The 19,812-nt window shown below is 40.7% G+C and overlaps 2 protein-coding genes across 2 annotated transcripts in view; both read left to right on the forward strand.

Moving 5' to 3' along the window:
* The first annotated feature begins 3,123 nt into the window (after positions 1 to 3,123).
* foxl2a (forkhead box L2a) lies at positions 3,124 to 4,978 on the forward strand. The gene has a single exon (XM_061281556.1). The coding sequence runs from the start codon at positions 3,437 to 3,439 to the stop codon at positions 4,349 to 4,351; it is 915 nt and encodes a 304-aa protein (XP_061137540.1). The 5' UTR covers positions 3,124 to 3,436; the 3' UTR covers positions 4,352 to 4,978.
* Positions 4,979 to 13,457: 8,479 nt separating this feature from the next.
* The window catches only part of pik3cb (phosphatidylinositol-4,5-bisphosphate 3-kinase, catalytic subunit beta), a 41,344-nt gene continuing 34,989 nt past the window's right edge, over positions 13,458 to 19,812 (forward strand). Inside the window, exon 1 of the mRNA XM_061280628.1 lies at positions 13,458 to 13,677. The gene's annotated coding sequence lies outside the window, so the exon portion shown is untranslated. The remainder of the gene's footprint in view (positions 13,678 to 19,812) is intronic.

Here is a 19,812-nt window from a genome sequence, read left to right on the forward strand (position 1 = left end):
TCAATCTATAGGATTTGAGCACATTAACAATTCCATTGCATTAAATTTATAATCCATAAAATCATATAAAACGTGCAAGGTATACACACCATTTGAATAATCCATACAGGTCATTTCTCACCGGGATATGTGATGTCACGGTCTTAGAATTTATGATGTTAATATTGGTCCTAATAATGATCAACAACCTCATTATTTTCATTTGCAAACATGCAGGTCACCGCCTTGATGAGTCCTCTCCACCCCGGGTGGTAGTTCTCTGGTCTCGACCTGACCCGGCGAATCCGTCCGCCGCATTCCACCCGCACGCGCTATGATAAACATCCTAGTCCCAGATCTGCAAGGGCAGGAAGTGAAAGAAGACAGGAATTCCACTCTTTCAAATTACATTACGGCCCTTCGCAATGACGGCCGTATAGGCCAAAATAGGAAAGATAAGGCGAGAAGACAAATGGTTCTTTGTCAGGTATTCATGAGAGGAAAGATTTATGGGTTTTTTCTGTTTTTAGTTGTTTGTATGGTTGCTTTTATTTATGCTTGGATGGAGTTACTAAAAAACATTTTGTTTCAAACCGTCACTATGCATGTTGATTGCCTCTTTGTGTGTTAATTGCAGGACAGAAATAATTAATACACTACATGCATTTGATCTGTTTTTTTCATGGCGGTTAAGTACAGCAGACTACAGTGTCTGCATTGACACTTTAAAGAAAGTTCCGGCGTTAATTAATTATTTCGACAGTCCAGTATTATGTATGGTCAAGTCTGCAATAATTAGGGCATCGTATAAATAAAAAAATAAAAAAATAAATAAATATGTTTTGTGTTTGTGATGCGTTTACAATGTTTGTTGATTGATTGTGAGGGGTTGTTGTTTTCGGATTTCTATTTAGTAGTTTTTAGTTGTAATAAGATAAGTGCATTTTTGGAAAGAAATTAAAAATGCTTAGCCATACATTAAAAAAAACATGTTGGCTAAGTAACAAATCTATACCAATGATACAAATACTTAGCTATTGACTTTATTCCAAATGTTATTTTGGGTCTTTTAGGCGATGACACGAAAACAAGCTAGTGTCAAATTAACATTCCACAGCGCCTCAATCAGTTCGTGTTTCAAACCCCTTGTTTTGTTTACACATTGTTGACACACTGGTTTACGTGCTTTGTGACGCGATGCGCATGAGAGAGAGAGAGAGAGAGAGAGAGAGAGAGAGAGAGAGAGAGAGAGAGAGAGAGAGAGAGAGAGAGAGAGCGAGCGAGAGAGCGAGCGAGAGAGCGAGCGAGAGAGAGCGAGAGAGAGAGAGAGAGAGAGAGAGAGCGAGAGAGAGCGAGAGAGAGAGACTTTGGTGGACAGTTTTCAACTTCATTGTCCATCTCTGTATAATATATAATACATAATATTCTCATCATGTTAGAATATGATTTTTATGATTTGCAATTATGTTTCAGCGGTGCCCTCACCTCTGCGTATAGTAATTTACAGTAAGTCATTAAACATGGGGTGTTTCGTTGAACTTCTATATGACAATTAAGCATTATTTGAAAATTGTCGGTGCAGTACTTTTAAAAAGCAATTAAATGGACTACAGTATGTAGGACTGATTGCAATTAAAAAAGTGGGTTAATTAAACCAAAGAAAAGAGCCCGATGTTTATATTAAATTATTAGCCAACGTACCGTTTATTTAATGTAGCTCAATTGCATAATGGTATATTGAAATTATCCTCATAAGTCAAAAGACGAGTGGTGGAAGTCTTGAACGTGCTAGTCGGCGGTAATTGCACGTTGAGAGACGGTTGGCTCGGCGCAGTTCAGCTGCTGCGGCCAAAGCTGCAGAGTGCAGACTGTCGGCAGGGTGATGACACATATGCCAATGCTGCTCCACCTGCGCACAGTCCCACAACACGGAAATACACTCCACGAGAGCCCGGCGGGACCCTCATGGGTGGCCAGGAAAATGAGCGCTTTTCTATGCACTCCCTTCTCATTGTGAGATAATGAAGCTGTCTCTGACCGGTATTACTTCTCGCGCAGCTTTGCTGACTACGAATACAAACAGTAGTGTCACATATTTAAATATTGTGTTTTTCCCATTTTTGTTTTATTTATTTATCTATATTTTTATTCTTATTTTTATTCTTATATTATTTGCTTCTTGGCCTATAATGTGACCGTCCTTTAAGGTAATGTGCGAAAGCAATTTTTACACACGGACACACGCAGACATGCGCACACACGCGCACACAAACACGCACGCGCACACGCATCACAAAAGCAAAAACAATAAACACGCTGCAACTACCTCTGCTAAAATCACCTTCAAGTTGAACTGACAAATTCCACTGTAGAGGAATTACTGTGTGTATAAAATTCGTTATATGATTCAGTTTGTGTTTTCCGAGGGGAGGGTTACCTAGGCTATTATTTTAGGAAGGAGACAACAAATTATTAATTACTTTGAAACAATGTGGTAATGCTGCTGACCCATGCATGTTACAACAGATTTTCATCCCTGCAATTTTACAATGAATAATATTTAACATGATGGTCTGTATGTGTAAGTCTTTGTGGAATAGCAACATAAATTGCACCGAGCACAATATTTGTTCATGTTCTTCACGTTATTATTACTCTTATTTTTGCGTCCGTTGCTGATGTTTTTGTTGATGTTGTCCCGCGAAGTTAAGATCATTTTAATGATAAGTGCGGCATCAAGTCCCTGCGTTTGCAAACGTATGATAAAGTATGAATTTGGCATTTTCAGATGCTCACATCTTGAGCAATCTGACCGTTTTAGTTGACTTGCAAAAATACACATAAGATGCTAAGCCGGGTTCCACTGTTCTTCAACAAATATACAATTATATGTTTTTTGCATTGCAATATGTATATCATTAGCCCTTTAACTGATAAGTGGTTAAATGTGAGCAACAAAATAAATGAGTTATGTGCAGTAAATAATAATAATAATAATAGCCATGTTGTTTTGAAACGCTGGCAAAAAAGTATGCATGCTAAAGTGGCATAGGCTATACTTTTATGAAGTAGGTGTTGCAGTAACTTATTGTTGAATCTAGTGTTAAAGCGGAGGCGGAACTCTCATGTGCACAAATCACGAGTCACTACGTCGTTCAGTGAGCGAACGCAGCACGAGTATGAACGTGGGGGGAAAAAACGAGGAAAGGGTTGGGCTTACCGAGTCACATATGACAACTTGAGTTGCGCCTCGGTCATAAACCAATTTGGTGGGGGAAAAAAGAGCGAAGAAGGTCCTCATGTGTGGCCACCTAAAGAGCCGCAAACGAAAGACTTTTTCGTGCACCCATCGCTGCTGTGTCCGCGTCCGCGCATCACCACCACGGGAGCATCGGGAGACAAGCGCGTTGGTTTTTCTGCATGCTTTTGGACCGGACCGGTTTGGTTTCGCTGGGAAATGATGGCCACTTACCAAAACCCGGACGATGACGCAATGGCATTGATGATCCACGATAGCAACACCGCGAAGGAGAAAGAGCGGCCCAAAGAAGAGCCGGTCCAGGAAAAAGTCGCGGAGAAGCCGGATCCGTCTCAGAAACCTCCGTATTCCTATGTGGCCCTCATTGCGATGGCCATAAGGGAGAGCTCCGAGAAGCGGCTTACTTTGTCTGGTATTTACCAGTACATCATCAGTAAGTTTCCATTCTATGAGAAAAACAAAAAGGGCTGGCAGAACAGTATCCGGCACAACCTGAGTCTCAACGAGTGCTTCATCAAGGTTCCGCGGGAGGGCGGCGGGGAAAGGAAGGGCAACTACTGGACCCTCGACCCGGCTTGCGAGGACATGTTCGAGAAGGGCAACTACCGAAGGCGCCGCCGAATGAAGCGACCGTTCCGGCCGCCGCCCACGCACTTTCAGCCGGGGAAGTCCTTGTTTGGAGCGGACGGCTATGGCTATCTGTCTCCACCCAAGTACCTGCAGTCCAGCTTCATGAATAACTCGTGGTCGCTGGGCCAGCCGCCCACCCCGATGCCCTACACGTCCTGTCAGATGGCCAGCGGAAATGTGAGCCCGGTCAAGGCTCTGTCCGCCCCTGCCTCCTACAACCCCTACTCGCGGGTGCAGAGCATGGCGCTCCCGGGGATGGTGAACTCTTACAACGGCATGAGCCACCACCACCACCCGGCCCACCCGCACCACTCTCAGCAGCTGAGCCCGGCCACCGCCGCGCCGCCCCCAGTCTCGGCCGGCAACGGGGCCGGCCTTCAGTTCGCTTGCTCCCGTCAGCCCGCGGAGCTGTCCATGATGCACTGCTCGTATTGGGAACACGAGAGCAAACACTCTGCCTTGCACACGAGGATTGATATTTAATTGTGCGCCGTGTACAAATAAGAACTGACTCCTTGTTATCGTTTCCTGTGATTTTGATTTTTTTAATGTTTTTTGCGGGGGGACGCACCATGTTTGTTTGCAGCCAGTGGAGGTGCCAATGATGCGAAACCGGAGTTCGAGTGTAAACGCCGGGGTCACCAGGGCGCGTCAGGTAGCGCAACATGTGTAATTGGACTGCCTGTGTGTGTGACTTTGTTGTGGCGAACTCGTGTATTGTTCCACCGTGAAATGGTTGTGGAATTCATTTTTCATTTCTCAACTTTACGCATGGCTGGACCCAAATGCAAGCCAAAGTATAGAACTGAATCAACTTCAGGCTTCTAAAAACTTTAACTGAGCCAGGCTTTCATGGTTGTAACTCTATAGTTGACAAAAATGATTCATCGTCACTTAGTTGTTCTATGTTTTCTGTTGACACCCCACACACAGACACATTAATTTCTAATAACGTGAAATAGGCCAGGACCAGGTTTTGCATTTAAGAAAAGTGATACTGTATATTGTTTCATTGATCTTGGGGCCATGTCTAATTTCAATTAGCACTTTTCCATATTTTCTAGATTTGTGAATTTTTTAATAAACATGTATTTGATTTAAAAAAAAAAACAGTGTTGATGACGCTATCTATTTCAAACATTAGGCAATGTTAACTACTGTTGATGAAAGAATGTCTAGAAATATCTCGCTTTTGCAACAGCATTAAAAAAAAAATCACTTGAGCGTTTCACAACCTGCGCAAAAATAATCAAATGAATTATTTTAAATAACCGGATTCCTTGATTCTAATTCAATTTTTTTATATAATAAAATCATAAAATATACACGAACCATAAATAAAGCTGTATTGTATTGTTCTGTAGCACATAAACATTATAACGTCTACATTTTCAGCCTGGCACATATCGTGAGACTATTGGGGAAAATACTTAATTTGAACGTTGAAACGTACAGCTTCATTTTGCCTACAGAGAAAATAAGATTAAAGGGAAGAAGCATACTGCGAAATTCTGTTTTTACAAAAACAGCCAATTTAAAATAAGACTGTATTTGAAACCTGTACTTTCAACTTTTTTAATTTTAGAAACATTAACGGAAGTCACATTGACAGTTATGCATGAGAAAACCAAAAGCACATTAATCACAAGAATAACAAAAGCCACAGCCGCATTAAAACCAATAATAATTATTATTGGTGTCTGTTATAAGCTCTCTCTAGTGTGCATGCATGCAACAATCGAAGTACCCGCCAGGTGACATGCACACTGAGGACCTACATCCTCTGGGTGTGTGTTTTTGGGTGACAGCCGTAGATCACCCACAGGGACATGGCTGTGTTGTGACAGCAGCAGAATAACCCGATATATTGTGCTACAACTTCAAACACATTGACGTTGTGATCAAATTTCAATAATAAGAATGGTTGTGTTTGGCACGTTTGCTGTTTGAGTTGAACTTTCGGGTGGACGTCACAAATAAATACGTAGGGCTCCATTCAGTTCATGATGCAAATTGAGTGTACACTTGGTCTTTGCCTGGAAGAAAGTGGATAGATGAAGTCTATTATTTTCCTCTTATGGAGTTCAACGGTAATGAAGTTATGGGCTCACCCTTCTGAGATCACATGAATTTGGCGCCCATGTTCAAAGTGAAACTGAGCAATGTTTTCATTTTGAGGCGCATACACACACTCATATTCATTTTCTCCCCACGACTGTCCAACACACTTTTCATCCAAGTGCAACATCAATACACACACAGACTCCCGTGTGTCTGCTCCAAGGGGAATTTTTATTAAATCTACGGTGCATGTGCAGGAATAACAGTCTTCCCTCTGACGTATTTGCTGTATTTTTTACAGGGTGGTTGGGTTGACCATATTCATTTTACACGTCATAACATAATAATGGCAACTTTGTAACAGTAGAAAAAATGGAAGTTTAAGTCGAAGCACACCAACAATGAAACCATTCGATTTTGCCTTGCACTAGTTTAATTTATACCATATTAATTTTACACAGCATAACATAATAATGGCAACTTTGTGACAGTAGAAAAAAATGGAAGTTTAAGTCAAAGCACACTAACAATGAAAGCATTCGATTTTGCCTTGCAGCAGTTTAATTTTCAAATATGTTTGATGATGATGATGATTATTATTATTATTATTATTATTATTATTATTATTATTATTATTATTATTATTATTATTATTATTATTATTATTATTATTATTATTATTATTATTATCATTATTATTATTATTATCATTATTATCATTATCATTATCATTATCATTATCATTATTATCATTATTATTATTATTATTATTATTATTATTATTATTATTATTATTATTATTATTATGCCCCGTCTTTTATCACAGCCATGGAGATCGATCGCGTTTAGGCATATTTGTCTTTCGCAGTGTTCTCAAAGGTTAAATGATTTAAATCTGTTTCACTTTGTTGCCTGTCGTGCATCACATACCAACCAATCGGAATACAACCAGCAGCAACACTTGTGTATCCATGTGCACACGGGGAGCATGTAGCAATGTACATTCTCTGCTTCCTCACATTTATGTTTTATAAACAAGCAGGAGATAAGGGCGCGTTTGAATGACAAATGTATTCCAAACACACTTCTTAGAACAACAAATACGAGTGTTTTAAAAACTGTTTTAGCCTGCGCGCAACGCGCAACATAAACTATTAGTACCGACGAGGTTTTAGAGGGATGTGGTTCACGCAACACATGAAACGACGCTTTGACGCGCAGAAATATCCCGTTACAATGTAACGGAATATGTATAATGTAACTGTTACATTGACTCGATCATGAAAATGTTTTAGCACCTTTCTGTAACGAATTTTGGTTGGATAAAACACAACCTTTGATTTATCATTTTATGACAGTTTTTCAATGTTTGGGCAACGAGTCTAAAAAGATTTATTCCCACCAATATAATAAAGAGACCTCAAGAGAACAAAGGTTTTCATAACGACGAAGTATATTAATGGACGTGTCGGTGAAGTGTGGCGCGCAAGGCAGGTGTGCATGCGCTCACAGAGGTTGACAGTTCACCCGGGATGTCTGGAACAATGGGCCTGCATACAGGATGTCTCAGGGGCTCGGGGAGATAAGGCTAGTCGAGGTTCATGGCTCCACAAGCCTAGATTTGGTCTTGCCCCAGACATTCAGCACTGTGAGTGACTCGGTGAACTTTATTTTATAGCCCTATAAGTCAATCAAACCAATTTTCCAGGTATATTTTAATGACTCGTGAAATTATTATTATTAATAATAATGAAATTACAAAGAAAAACTCTGCCTGTATAAATCCCATAAAACATTCAATCCGGAACTCTCAACCAATAAAAAAGCTGCATGCTTTACATGCTGAGTGAGTTCGGCAGTTTCTAACACATGTGCCGTTATAATGCACGCATCAAGACAATAAAAACACCCTTTTACGTTTTTTATAATCCGCAAACTCTGTGGGCCACACTCTAAATGCAAGACTTCAACGGAAACTGACTATACTGATATCAGCAAAAATAAATAAATATTATTCTTTGCTTAATTCGTGCAAAATTATTGCACGGGGCTTATCTTAGTGTACAATTAGTGTATTTAACTTCATTAGCCATGCATTATATCAGCGGTCCCCAACCTTTTTTTGCGCCACGGACCGGTTACATGTCAGACAATATTTTCACGGACCGGAAATTTATGATAAATGTATAAATACGATGAAATAAAATTATACGACTGGCATAAAAACAAATGCAAAGCGCATTAAAATAAAACTCACCATTAAGTATCTGCTCCGTAGCTTTGTTTTGGTCGCTGTAACTGCAGAAAATCCCTTTGGAAAGGGAAGCAGGGTTTTCAGTGCTTTAGTGGCGATCTCGGGATATTCTGCCTTGATTTTAATCCAGTTTTCTTTTTCTTGGAGGTTGTAGCCTCTTCTTCTGTCTCCACATTGGGCCTTTTCCTGTTTCTTACTAATTTTTGCTCGCTTCGGGACGGGACCGGGACGAGCGTCTTGACCTGAATTCACCTGTCAAGAGGCACAGGTGCACCGACGGATGTGATTTGGAGAGAATCCCCAAATGTTTATATTTTTCAAAAGAAATTCTTCATTTATGCTAACTTTGCGGGCTCGACTAGGGAAACATGTCATGTGACCGAGACGAGCGTCTTGACCTGAATTAAATGATCGTCAATAATATATAATGTTGTTGTTGTTGTTGTTTTCTGTGTGGCCCGATACCAAATGACCCACGGACCGGTACCGATCCGCGGCCCGGTGGTTGCATTCACCTAAACATTTTTATAATTAGTCGACATTCCTTGTAAATAAACAGTCAGTTTTTAAGTAGGCTTATACGTTTTAAAATCCACAACTCTGAATACAATGAAGGAATTGACAATAAAGCTGACTCTGACTCTGACATTGGTTTAATTAAACAGAATAAGTATGCAGTAGGAATGAAAAATTATATATACTTGGAGGATATCTTGATGAAACATCATGAGACATTCTTAAAAAATAAAACAAATAAATAAAATATTTGATTTCTTCCATTATGAAACGTGAACTTCCTTTGAAACTGTTTTCGGCTAAATCGGACATTTTTTCTTTATCGAGTTGTTTGCATTTATCTTGAAAATAAATCTTTGCGCCTATACTTTATATTTTACACGTGAGCCTGAACGAAGCACATCCTCATCATGCCCCCCTCCCACCCCCCACGTCTCCTAAATTTAGAATAACGTGTGGTTTTGTTTGCGTGCGTCTTTTCCGCTGAATAGTCGCATGAATAACCGTGATTGTGTCCTTTGTCGTGCGCTCCCAGATGACAGATTATTATCAACACGACAAACGAGGTCAAGTCGCTGTAGGAGCAACGCATTTGACCCTCCCGTTTCCTTTTGTCTTGCACGCATGCGCAAACCCGTGCTGCACTTCTACCTGCACTCGTTCCGGTTATGAGAGCTCGCATGCTTAACGGAGCATATGCGATGCAACCCGTCCGGTCAAGTCACACTATTTCCCGCACACAATTGAATGGCTGACATTCTCTCTTTCTGTTTTAGAATGAGGAGCAAGCATTTCCACAGCAATTGAAAAGGAGAGGGGGGGGGGGGGGGGGGGGGGGGGGTCACCACTGTTTGCTATACATCTGCTCCAAACAGGAAAATATGCAACCATTTGATTCATAGAAAATCCGGCAATTGTTTGAATCACCACGAGTGTTATTTTCCGCCCCCCTTTCTTGGAGGTCAAATATTAAAAGTTTCACTCTTACAGTCCCCTCCACATTTCTGGTTCATTTGACCCATGCAGGGATTTCTTCACGTGATGTTTTTACATTGCTGCTGATTGCTATCTTGATGACAAGACGGCAAGACAATAGCAACGTCTAATATTTCTCTATCAAGCCAAAATAATCACAATAATGTGTGTTGATATACGCTGCAAGGTTTATCAATAGGAAACGTTGTTATAACTTTTGTTTCTTATTTGGAACAAATTTTTGTATATCTTCCAGGTCAGGTGACTAAAAAAGGTGACCTAATCTGCCCACCATGTAAGCACAGTTTATACAGTTTATATGAGCTGTACCAAAAATTCAATATTTACCAAAATCCAAAGGTTATTTGGAAGAATTTATAGCTGTAACGCAATTTTGCTATATGCATTAACAACATTTCTGTCAATAAGATGTTTTATGTAGGACCTACTCACTAAATTGTCATTGAGCACTTAACATTCTCATTGTCAATGACATTGTCATTGAGTACTTAACAATAACCATATAATTGTAAAAGATTTATAAATCCAGACATCATAAAGAATCCAAGCAACTTACTGAATTATTCATCAGCAGTAAGAATATTTGGGTTCATTCTTTGGTTTGAGCCACTTCTGCACTTTGAATGAATGTGTTCTATTAAATTTATAATCTTGTATTTACTGTATGACCAGAGATGGGAAATCCAGGTCAAGAAGGTAAGAACCCTGCCACGGCATGGTTTAAGCCACGGTGCTTGAACTCAACCATCAGGTAAACAAGATAGTTCACCAGCCGTAAAAAGGAAACAAAAGAAAGTGACAAGCTTCTTTGGCTGCCAATTGAGTAGAATATGACTAAAACCAAACTGCCAAACTGGCAGGGTTTTTACTTTCTGGACCTAGATTTCCCAGCTCTGTTTATAACCAAGAAAAGAGCAGAGCATCTCTAAATTTGAGCTCATTAGCTTTCAAGCATGTCGTTACTGGTGACTAGTGCAGTTTAAGAAGCTTGCAAAGCAAAGCAATCGCTGATGGTAGAGGGATACATCGACATTGTGAGTTCGATTCCTGCGCGTGTGTGTGTGTGTGTGTGTGTGTGTGTGTGTGTGTGTGTGTGTGACAAAAGGAAAATAAAATAAAATCTTGCAAAGCTGTTAGTTTAAAAATACGAACTATATTGTTTTTTTTACACCGTCTTGTCCTGCCATTTTTTTAATTTGATCTTATCATATCTTGCTTATCTTGCCCGACAAGTTGTACTTACGTCCAGTATCTCTTTCTGTTCTGTGCTTCACCGTGTTTCTTTGTATAGGCCAATTCATTCATGGACTAACTGCAAGTATGAATGCACATTTGGAAGCAACAAATAAATTGCCCATTAATAAAGATGTCTAAATGTAAATAAATAAATAAATAAATAAATAAATAAATAAATAAATAAATAAATAAATAAATAAATAAATAAATAAATAAATAAATAAATAAATAAATAAATAAATAAATAAATAAATAAATAAATAAATAAAAGAGTTACCAAATATTTTGTATCTATGAAGCTGTTCTACACGTACAAAACTAATCACAACATATATTTAGTTCCTAAACAACGATCATTATCCATCAACTCCTTTTTATTGTTTGGGACAACCAGATAATATATTTGAGTGTAATTGGATCCATTTCCAATCCAATTGTCAGTTAAGACGAAGAATTACCATTAATAAACATTCTAATGTGCTTAAAATTGTGCATTTGTTTGATGGAAGAAATAAACAAACAAAGCCAATCACGATCTTCACCACGCTCTTGTTTTTTTTTTAATCGCATTTCACCTCCATTGATGTGTTTAAAAATTTACCAGCCTCGACATGAACCGGAACAAGCCGGCTTATACTGCGAAGGGAAATGAGATAAAATGCTTCCGTTCTCTTGATTATGAGCTGCAAATTGCTTTGTCGGGATTTAAATGGCATGTGTTTTCCCATCGTGCATTGACTGGTTCTATTTTTAAAACCCTTTCCTCTTCTCCATCCCTTACAAACTTCCGCAACAAAAAACTTGTAGAAGAACCGTTCTCCTGTTAACGTTACAATTAATCAAGGATGAAACCTCATTCCTGTGCCGATAAGAAAGAACACCTGCGCTTCTTCCTCTTACGCTTTAGTGCAGGTTTATGGCCAGACAGGCAGAAAAACTGATGGCAAGGCCATTCTGACAATTAAGCAAGGTTATTGACATTCGCTTAAATGAACTTTTCAAGTTTAATGTGCTTCTTATTACACGCATAGCGCTGGTTTGGATGAATGGCCGTGGAACATTTGAATCAAATTAGAGGGCAAGCAACGACTGGATGACTATTTGAACAAATGCTTTTCAAAAGGTAATTGGGTTGATCTTGATACACTACTTTGTCACACACACGCTACATGATATTCGTGACTAAATTGTCTCAGTGTTCGTGGCAGCATGATTCAATGTTGGGGTTTTTGTGATGTGTTATGGAATGGTTCCATTCTGTCGCGGTAACAAGTAAGATGACATCAATGAATTGAACTTTTATTGAAGGGAGTCAATGTTCTTTAAAGTCGCCTAAATGTGCGTGTCTCGAAATTGTGGATGCACTACGTAGATCTGTACTGCTCCCTTGTGGCTTAACGAGGAATGGTTTGTCTAATTATTTACTTGTAGTTCAGAGTTCACGCCCTAAGCCGAAGACGTTTGTAAATCGAAATTTGGAACCTAAATGGAACGTAAATATTGATATGAAAAACACTTATATGTAAAAAAGGCAAATGTGACAAATGATGACAAAGCCTATCTTTCCCAACTACACATGTGTTTATTACAAAATAATAACAATACAAATCAAATGTTATACACTACGTCGTAACCGTTACCAAGGATCCGTAAAAGAAGCACACGATTGCGTCTATAAAACTGTAAACTATTGCGAGAATACCAAAAAAGGTGATCCATGGAAGACTTCTCATATGAGTCAAACAAACAAAACTCAACTCTTTGTAGAAAAAGCAATACAATTTAATATTGTTCAAGAAGTGAGTAAAAGTAAAACATGATCACGGTTCCTCAAAAATCTTAAACGACTCCAAGCTATGTGATATATAATTCCATGATGTAGTTGTGCGTGAAGGGTAAGAATTCGCCAGAGGGCAGCAAAACTATGTATTTACAGACAAGGCGCTATCTATTTTAGTGAAGGGCAGCAAAATTATGTATTTACAGACAAGGCGCAATCTATTTGACTGAAGCGCAATAATGCTGTACTAAACTCATAATTGACGTGAGGAATGGTTCAATGGCTGCATTACAGTTGGACTAAAGGAAGATACGGTAGACATGTTGTAACTTTTGTTATTTTCTGTTTTGTTTGTTTTATTACGTCATGCTGAAAAATAAATAAACTTTGTTGATTAAATAAAAAGAGCGGAACGACACTGCGTAGCGCGTATGTTATGAGCGCAAACGATGTAGTCTGCTCCTGACGGGCGAGAAAGAATAACGACTAGAATAGAGACAAGACCTTCAAAATAAAGGCATTATACAGTATAGCTATTTGAAATTTTAAATGAGTGCAAATATATTCACATTGCCAAGCCACCCATTTTCTACATAACTCCTCCAATGTTGCTATGAAGTTTATAGTACTTTCTCTACTAGTAGCGTTTTGTGAATTTTGAGAAGTAGCGTTAGTTTCTAAATCATGGTGACCGGAAGTGCAACTTCCTGTCGCTAACTTAGAGAAGAGGAGGAGGTGGGCTTGCTGGCGGAGAAAGTATCAGTGGCGGCGGCGGTTCTTCACCTCCGGCTGCAAACAGGAAGCTCGTCCGCGGTGCCGGGCTTCCACCTGAGACTGGAGACACCCGGCCAGATGATCGCCTCTTACTCGACTCTTTTACGCCCGATACTAATCTTGTCGTAAACCGTGACGAGGTTTGTTTTCTTGCAACGCTGTCTAAAGTCCTTCCAAGAAGGGTGACCCAAGGTAAGTCACCATTCGATCTTCTTTCAAGTAAAGTTGAGTTGTTGCCCTGCTATGAGGGGTCACGCCGAACTCTGCTCATAAATCTGGCGATTTATAAACTGACACGCTTTCTAGTCAAACGCATCATTTAGGCATTTCAGGAATGTCATGCATAATTGCAGTAAGATTATGTTTATTTGAATTAATTTATATATACAGTGGAAGAATGCCCGATCTGTAGAGCACATTTGGATATGTTTGGGATCCAGAATTTAATTTGCTGCCATGTATTTGGTATACCGTGTGGGCAAAGAAAAATACATTTTGCCCTCCTTCAAATCAAATTTCAACACTCGTTTCTTGGCTTCTGGCAATCATGGGCTATTATAAATCACCACTACCTTCCCCGTTTATTGTGCCTCTGCTCATGTTACCAGGCGCGCAACAACAGATCAACTTTTGTTTGCTTTTGGTTTGATTGTTTCCCACCCCCCGCCCGTTTGGCTCATTACCTCAATTTGAACAGACATGTTTCATTTTCAATATACTTCCATTTGTCAAACTCTTAACATTTTGTAATGAAAGTCTCCTTTCACCAGTGGATCGGATCTGGCTTGATCTTTAGGATTTACTTTAAACGCCACAGCTCTCACCTCTGAAATGTTTACCTAGCTGGCTGTTGCCATTCGTGGAAGTCAACCACTGTAATTTGTATTTAAGATGTACAGCAGATGCACAGCTGTCACCTCTGAAATGTTTACCAAGCTGGTTGTGGCAGTCACCCACTGTATTTTGTATTTAAGATGTATGCCACTGATACCAGCTGCACACATCTTTGACAGTTGGACGGCAACAAAGAGGATGTGAAACTTTTGTTGATGTTGTCAGCCATTCTACCATAAAGTTAAGCAGAGCAGCGGACACATTTTATGATAGGCCCCACATTAAGAAAATCGGAAGGGGGGGGGGGACCAAACTGATCCAACGTGCAAATTGTGAGAGAATTTTAATCCGACATGACAATCATATTTTAAAAACAAATCACTGGAAAAGTGGAGGGACCTACAAGTCTTAGGGCTGGATGATTATGGAAAATAATAATGATTGTTTTTGCTTGATAGTTGAGGGCTTAAGAAGTGTGGTCCACATATTTTTTTCATGAAACATAAAAGGTTTTATGAAAAAGCCACAAATTGATTTGCATATCTGATTTATGACCAACTGGTGTTTATGACTTGTTTCGTAGAATTTTGTGAAGTTGTTGTATTGAATGCTTAATAGACTGCTAAAAGTAAGGGGTTTGGTAAAGTCTCGTTGAATTTGATGAACTGCCTCTCATTTTACTTCATGGTTCTTTTGCCTTAATTTTAGCATACATTTAAACATACAAGACCAAAGTGTTTATTTATTATTACTCGGGTTTTCAGCTTATAGCCAAGCTTTAGTAATCTTCTTAACAGAATTTATAGTTTTTAGTCGGTCAATTCTTTCATGTTATCTGTGAGTGCAAAATGACAAAAATACTTCTAAACGTATGTCTGTAACATATGTTTACAAGTCTAAAAGACAGACAAACATACAAAGAACAACAACAAAATGTCACTGTGACATTGCAGTTATTTATGGCACAGTTGTTTTTTTCAGGCACCACCCTGTGTCCTGCGTCGAGAAGGGGCAACTGCCAGCTGCCCCCTCCCGTCCCCCACTGTTGTTTTAACTTTACAGAACACTGATAAGGCCAACTGACGTAATTGGGCAGACATGAGTGAACAAAGCAGCTACAGTATTAACTAGCGATGCTCCAATCGTGATTGTTTGATTTACGTGGAAAAGTATTCGATCGGTATTGTTAGGGTGGTGCTCACTCTAACTTATTTTGCAAGAACCACTCGGAGACAAGTTAGTCGTTTTGGGCACCTGCAGGTGGAGAGTTCACTCGTCGCTGTTGTCACAGCGATGGTCGAATGAAGTCTAACTCTCCCTTCCCACAAGCGCATCTTTATTAAGAGGAACAGGGTGGGGGTGACAGTAGACTGAATAAACAAGTTAAAGCTCTTGACATCTAGGAAAACAGAGCAGGGGATGTTTTACGACATTGTTTAGGATGGGGCAGACTTAAGTGGTTTATTACCGGTTACATACCAACGTAAGCATAAAACTAATCTACCTAAATTATTTATTACCGGTTATATACATTCCACCATAATCATAGATCAAGATAGTTTGGAAAACCCTGACATCTCCCTCCTGTTTTATCATATGATTATGTGAACCCGATCAATCAAACATAAGTAAGTAAGTAAATATAAAGAAGAATAGCAAAAATAAAAAAACAACAATAAAAAAGATCAATAAAAACTGAGATCACAGCGGACGGGTTGGGGAGCGTGTAGGGTGAAACACGACAAAAACAACAAACACCGATAGCAACAACTTCCAGAGAAGATGAGGACATTCCTCAATACTCCAGATTAAACTTATTGTGTGGTCTAAAAACCTGCTGGCCGATGTTAATATGCAGGAAAAGTCACACACGGTCCCTCTGCCTTAGGCGACCAGAATGCTATCAACAAAAAAATAAAAAGAAAAACACAGAAACAGTACATCATTGTATCCATCACTTGCGAAGCATTTTCGACGGTCAAATCATCAAGTTTCTGTAAAACACGTCCAGTATAATAGCACCTACGCAATCCGCGTTTCATCATGGTCATCACATCCGTCACGACTAAGAAGTTGTATATTTACGTGTGCTACGGTAGAAGAGACGACCCTCGTCACAGCAGACTTCAAACATGGGATAACACAGGTCGTAAACAAGCACAACAACACCAGCACAACAAGCACAGGAGACACTAGTTTCAAAAGCAGTTGCCACCAGTTGCCAGAGAATAGCCATGAAAAGAAACCCCACTGTTGTGGAACTTTGTCATTTGACATGGCCTGCTGTAAGTTCTTCAGCGAAGCCATGGCGTCGTAGATGTGTGTATCATTTTCTCCAGGAATGTATGTGCAACAGGAAGTCCCAATGATGTGGCACACACCACCTTGTGCTGCTGTCAACAAGTCCAGAACCATCCTGTTTTGCAAGACCATCAGCCTAATAGCCTGAATCTCTCTATTCTGTCCATCGTTGACTTGTAGTGAGAGATTCGCAAAGGATTGAAAACGATAGTTCAGTGTCTCGATGAAGAGTGATTGTTTTCCAATTCCGACCCAGGGAAAAAGCGCATGAACAACTTTGTCTCCAACGGACCATACTTTATGGTCGCCTGGAACATTCGCACCCCAGATAGGGTCATGAGGGTCAAAGGTTGCAACCGCTCTGCGTTGACGTCCAGAAGAGTTGCGTGCTGTCGTCAGCTGTCGATGTCGTATCCTGTAGGTGTGGTCTGTCACCCACACTGGTGCACACACTCCTGTCCAGTTGGCGGGCAGCATTGGATAAACCTTGTGACCGCACAGCCACCAGCCATTCTGTATGAAGTATGTTCCGTTCGATGGTGCAGACATGTTAGTCGGAGAGCCCTCCCCAACTGAAATGGCTCTCCTATCTTGACACTCAGTGACGATGTCCAAAGCTCCCATCCAGTTTCCTCCTGGAGAGCAGTCACTGTCAATGCATTTGTGGGTCTCACTTCCTTGGATGTAACACGTATAGTTCACTCCAGGCCGCCGCTCTGTGTAGGCCACCTGCGGTAATGTTCGTCCTTTAACAGTCACATTGAGATTTGTCCAGAAAAGCTTATCACAGGTGCCTTCCACAAGTCCAGGGCGGAAAGGGTCGTCATCACTCACTTTGACGGCAGGGTGTTGATATCCAACTCCTCCCATGGATGCCATGCATTTCGCTTCAGTGACATTCATTGCTCTGGCCTCCAAGTGAACTTGCGTGGAGGAAGGGGGGAGTTTTGAACACACATAACATCCCTCCTGTGTGTGGGCTCTCACAGTGAACTTAACGTACCGGTACCACGTGTTGGTTTCGTATGGGTTTTTGGGGTCCCATGACCAGTCCTCAAAGTTCTCATCGTGTGACCATCGTTTTCCACGGTCAACATTGTCACTTGGTCTGTTCAAATGAGTCCATAGACCATAGCACGCTCCAACCACAACGCAGCAGAGGATCCATCTGGCATATGGAGCCCCGTTGCTACTAGGATGGCAGAGACACCGGGACATCCCCTCGCCTAGCGGAGTGGGGATCGTTGTTTTCTTCACCAACATTGAGACGTCCCACCCTAAACGATAGGACTCCTTTGAAGTTAGCCTTCCCCACCACTCCGAATTAGGGGTCCAGCACTCTCTGCAACTTGCAGTGGCTGAGGTGAATCCAGCTGGGCCGTTCAGCAATCTTCACTGCGGTGGGGGTAGTCAGCAAGACTTGGAATGGTCCCTCCCACCGTGGGCTGAGCCAGTTCTTTCTTTTTACGACCTTGATGTAGACCCAGTCTCCTGGATCGATGGGTTTGTCGACCTGTGAGGAGGAAAGATCAGGCGGCAGTAAATTTGCATTTGACACATCTTTCAGTTTGAGCGTCCTTATCATATAGTCTGCCAAGGACTGCTCTTCATCTGCTTTTTGCAAATCTGCAGGGAACACAGGTAGTCTATAAGGTCTCCCATGGATGATTTCAAAAGGTGTTAGCCCTTCTGAAGTGGGAGTAATTCTCATATAGAGCTTCACTAAGTCTAGGCACTCTGGCCAAGATCTGCCTGTTGTTTCCATGCATTTTTTCAACCTGCTTTTGATAGTGGAGTTTGCTCGTTCAACCAGACCAGCGCTCGCAGGATGCCAAGCGCAGTGGTTTTTTAATGTCATCCCAAGGTGTACAGCCATGTTCTGTACAACTTGGTTCACAAAGTGTGGACCATTGTCACTGTAAATGGTTTGGGGGATGCCATGAGTCGGTATGATGGCTTTGCAGATGGCTTTTGCCACTGTTAAGGCATCTGCTCGTTTAGATGGAACTATTTCCACCCATTTGGAAAATGCATCAATCATCACTAAGCAGTATTTGTGAGGTCCACTTTGTGTGAGCTCAATAAAATCCATGTGCATGGTTTGAAATGGGTAAGACGGTTTTGGAAATGAGCCTCTCTTAGGTCTCATATTTCCTTGTGGATTATGTTTCACACAAACAGGACATGCTTTACAAAAATTTTTCAAGTAAGCATCTAAACCAAAGGTAGTGAATTGTTGATGTATGATAGACTTCATCCCTCCTGTCGACACATGGCAAGGCCCATGGGTCGCAATTGCTGCTGCCTTAAAAAGTGATTTTGGTAAAACAGGTTTGTCATCGATGCGGTGGATATTATCTGTATCCATCATTGCACCTTTCGTCGTCCACATTCGTTTTTCCACCATTGGAGCATTGCCCTGCATATCTGTCAGTATAGTTTTATCTATGAGTTGTGTGTCCTCTGAATCTATTAAAAAGAATTCATGGCCATGTTTCCCTGCTGCTGCTTCTTTAGCAATTTTGTCTGCTAATCTGTTTCCATTTGAGACTTCATCTGTGCCAGTGGTGTGAGCAGCACATTTACACACAGCTAGTTTAGCAGGTAAATGAATAGCCTGCAACAAGTCTTTTAACAAGGAGGCATGGGTAACCGGCTTACCGGTCGATGTTGTCATCCCTCTGCGCTCCCATTGTTTCGCAAAATAGAACAGAGTAGAAAACGCATACTGACTGTCTGTGTATACAGTGACTTCCTTATCTTCTGCTAATTGACAAGCTCTTGTTAGCGCAATTAGCTCAGCAGCCTGCGCTGACCTGTTGTATGGAAGCTTCTCTGCTTCAACAATCTGGTTTGGCAATCCCACAATTGCATAGCCACTTTGATTGTTCCCTCTAGGATCCTTTGAACATGATCCATCCACAAACCACTTTTCCCCTTTGTCAAGTGGCGTGTCACTTAAATCTTCTCTGGGCAGCTGTAGATGTTCTGTGGCATCCAAACAGTTATGTGGTGTACCATCCCCCGGCAACGGAATCAACGTTGCTGGGTTAAGGACTGTGCACCTCTTTATCACAATGTGTGGTTGTGACAGAAGTGTAGCAGTGTAAGATAGGTGTCTGGCTGGTGACAAAAAGCTCATTTTACTTTGCAGTAGCAACACGTCTACAGCATGTGGAACTAGCAGCTCCA

The sequence above is a fragment of the Syngnathus typhle genome, linkage group LG6 (assembly GCF_033458585.1).
Source record: "Syngnathus typhle isolate RoL2023-S1 ecotype Sweden linkage group LG6, RoL_Styp_1.0, whole genome shotgun sequence".
Classification (NCBI taxonomy): Eukaryota; Metazoa; Chordata; class Actinopteri; order Syngnathiformes; family Syngnathidae; genus Syngnathus; species Syngnathus typhle.

Excerpts from the sequence above, each read along its gene's own strand:
- foxl2a (XM_061281556.1), top strand. The coding sequence starts at position 3,437 with ATGATGGCCACTTACCAAAACCCGGACGATGACGCAATGGCATTGATG.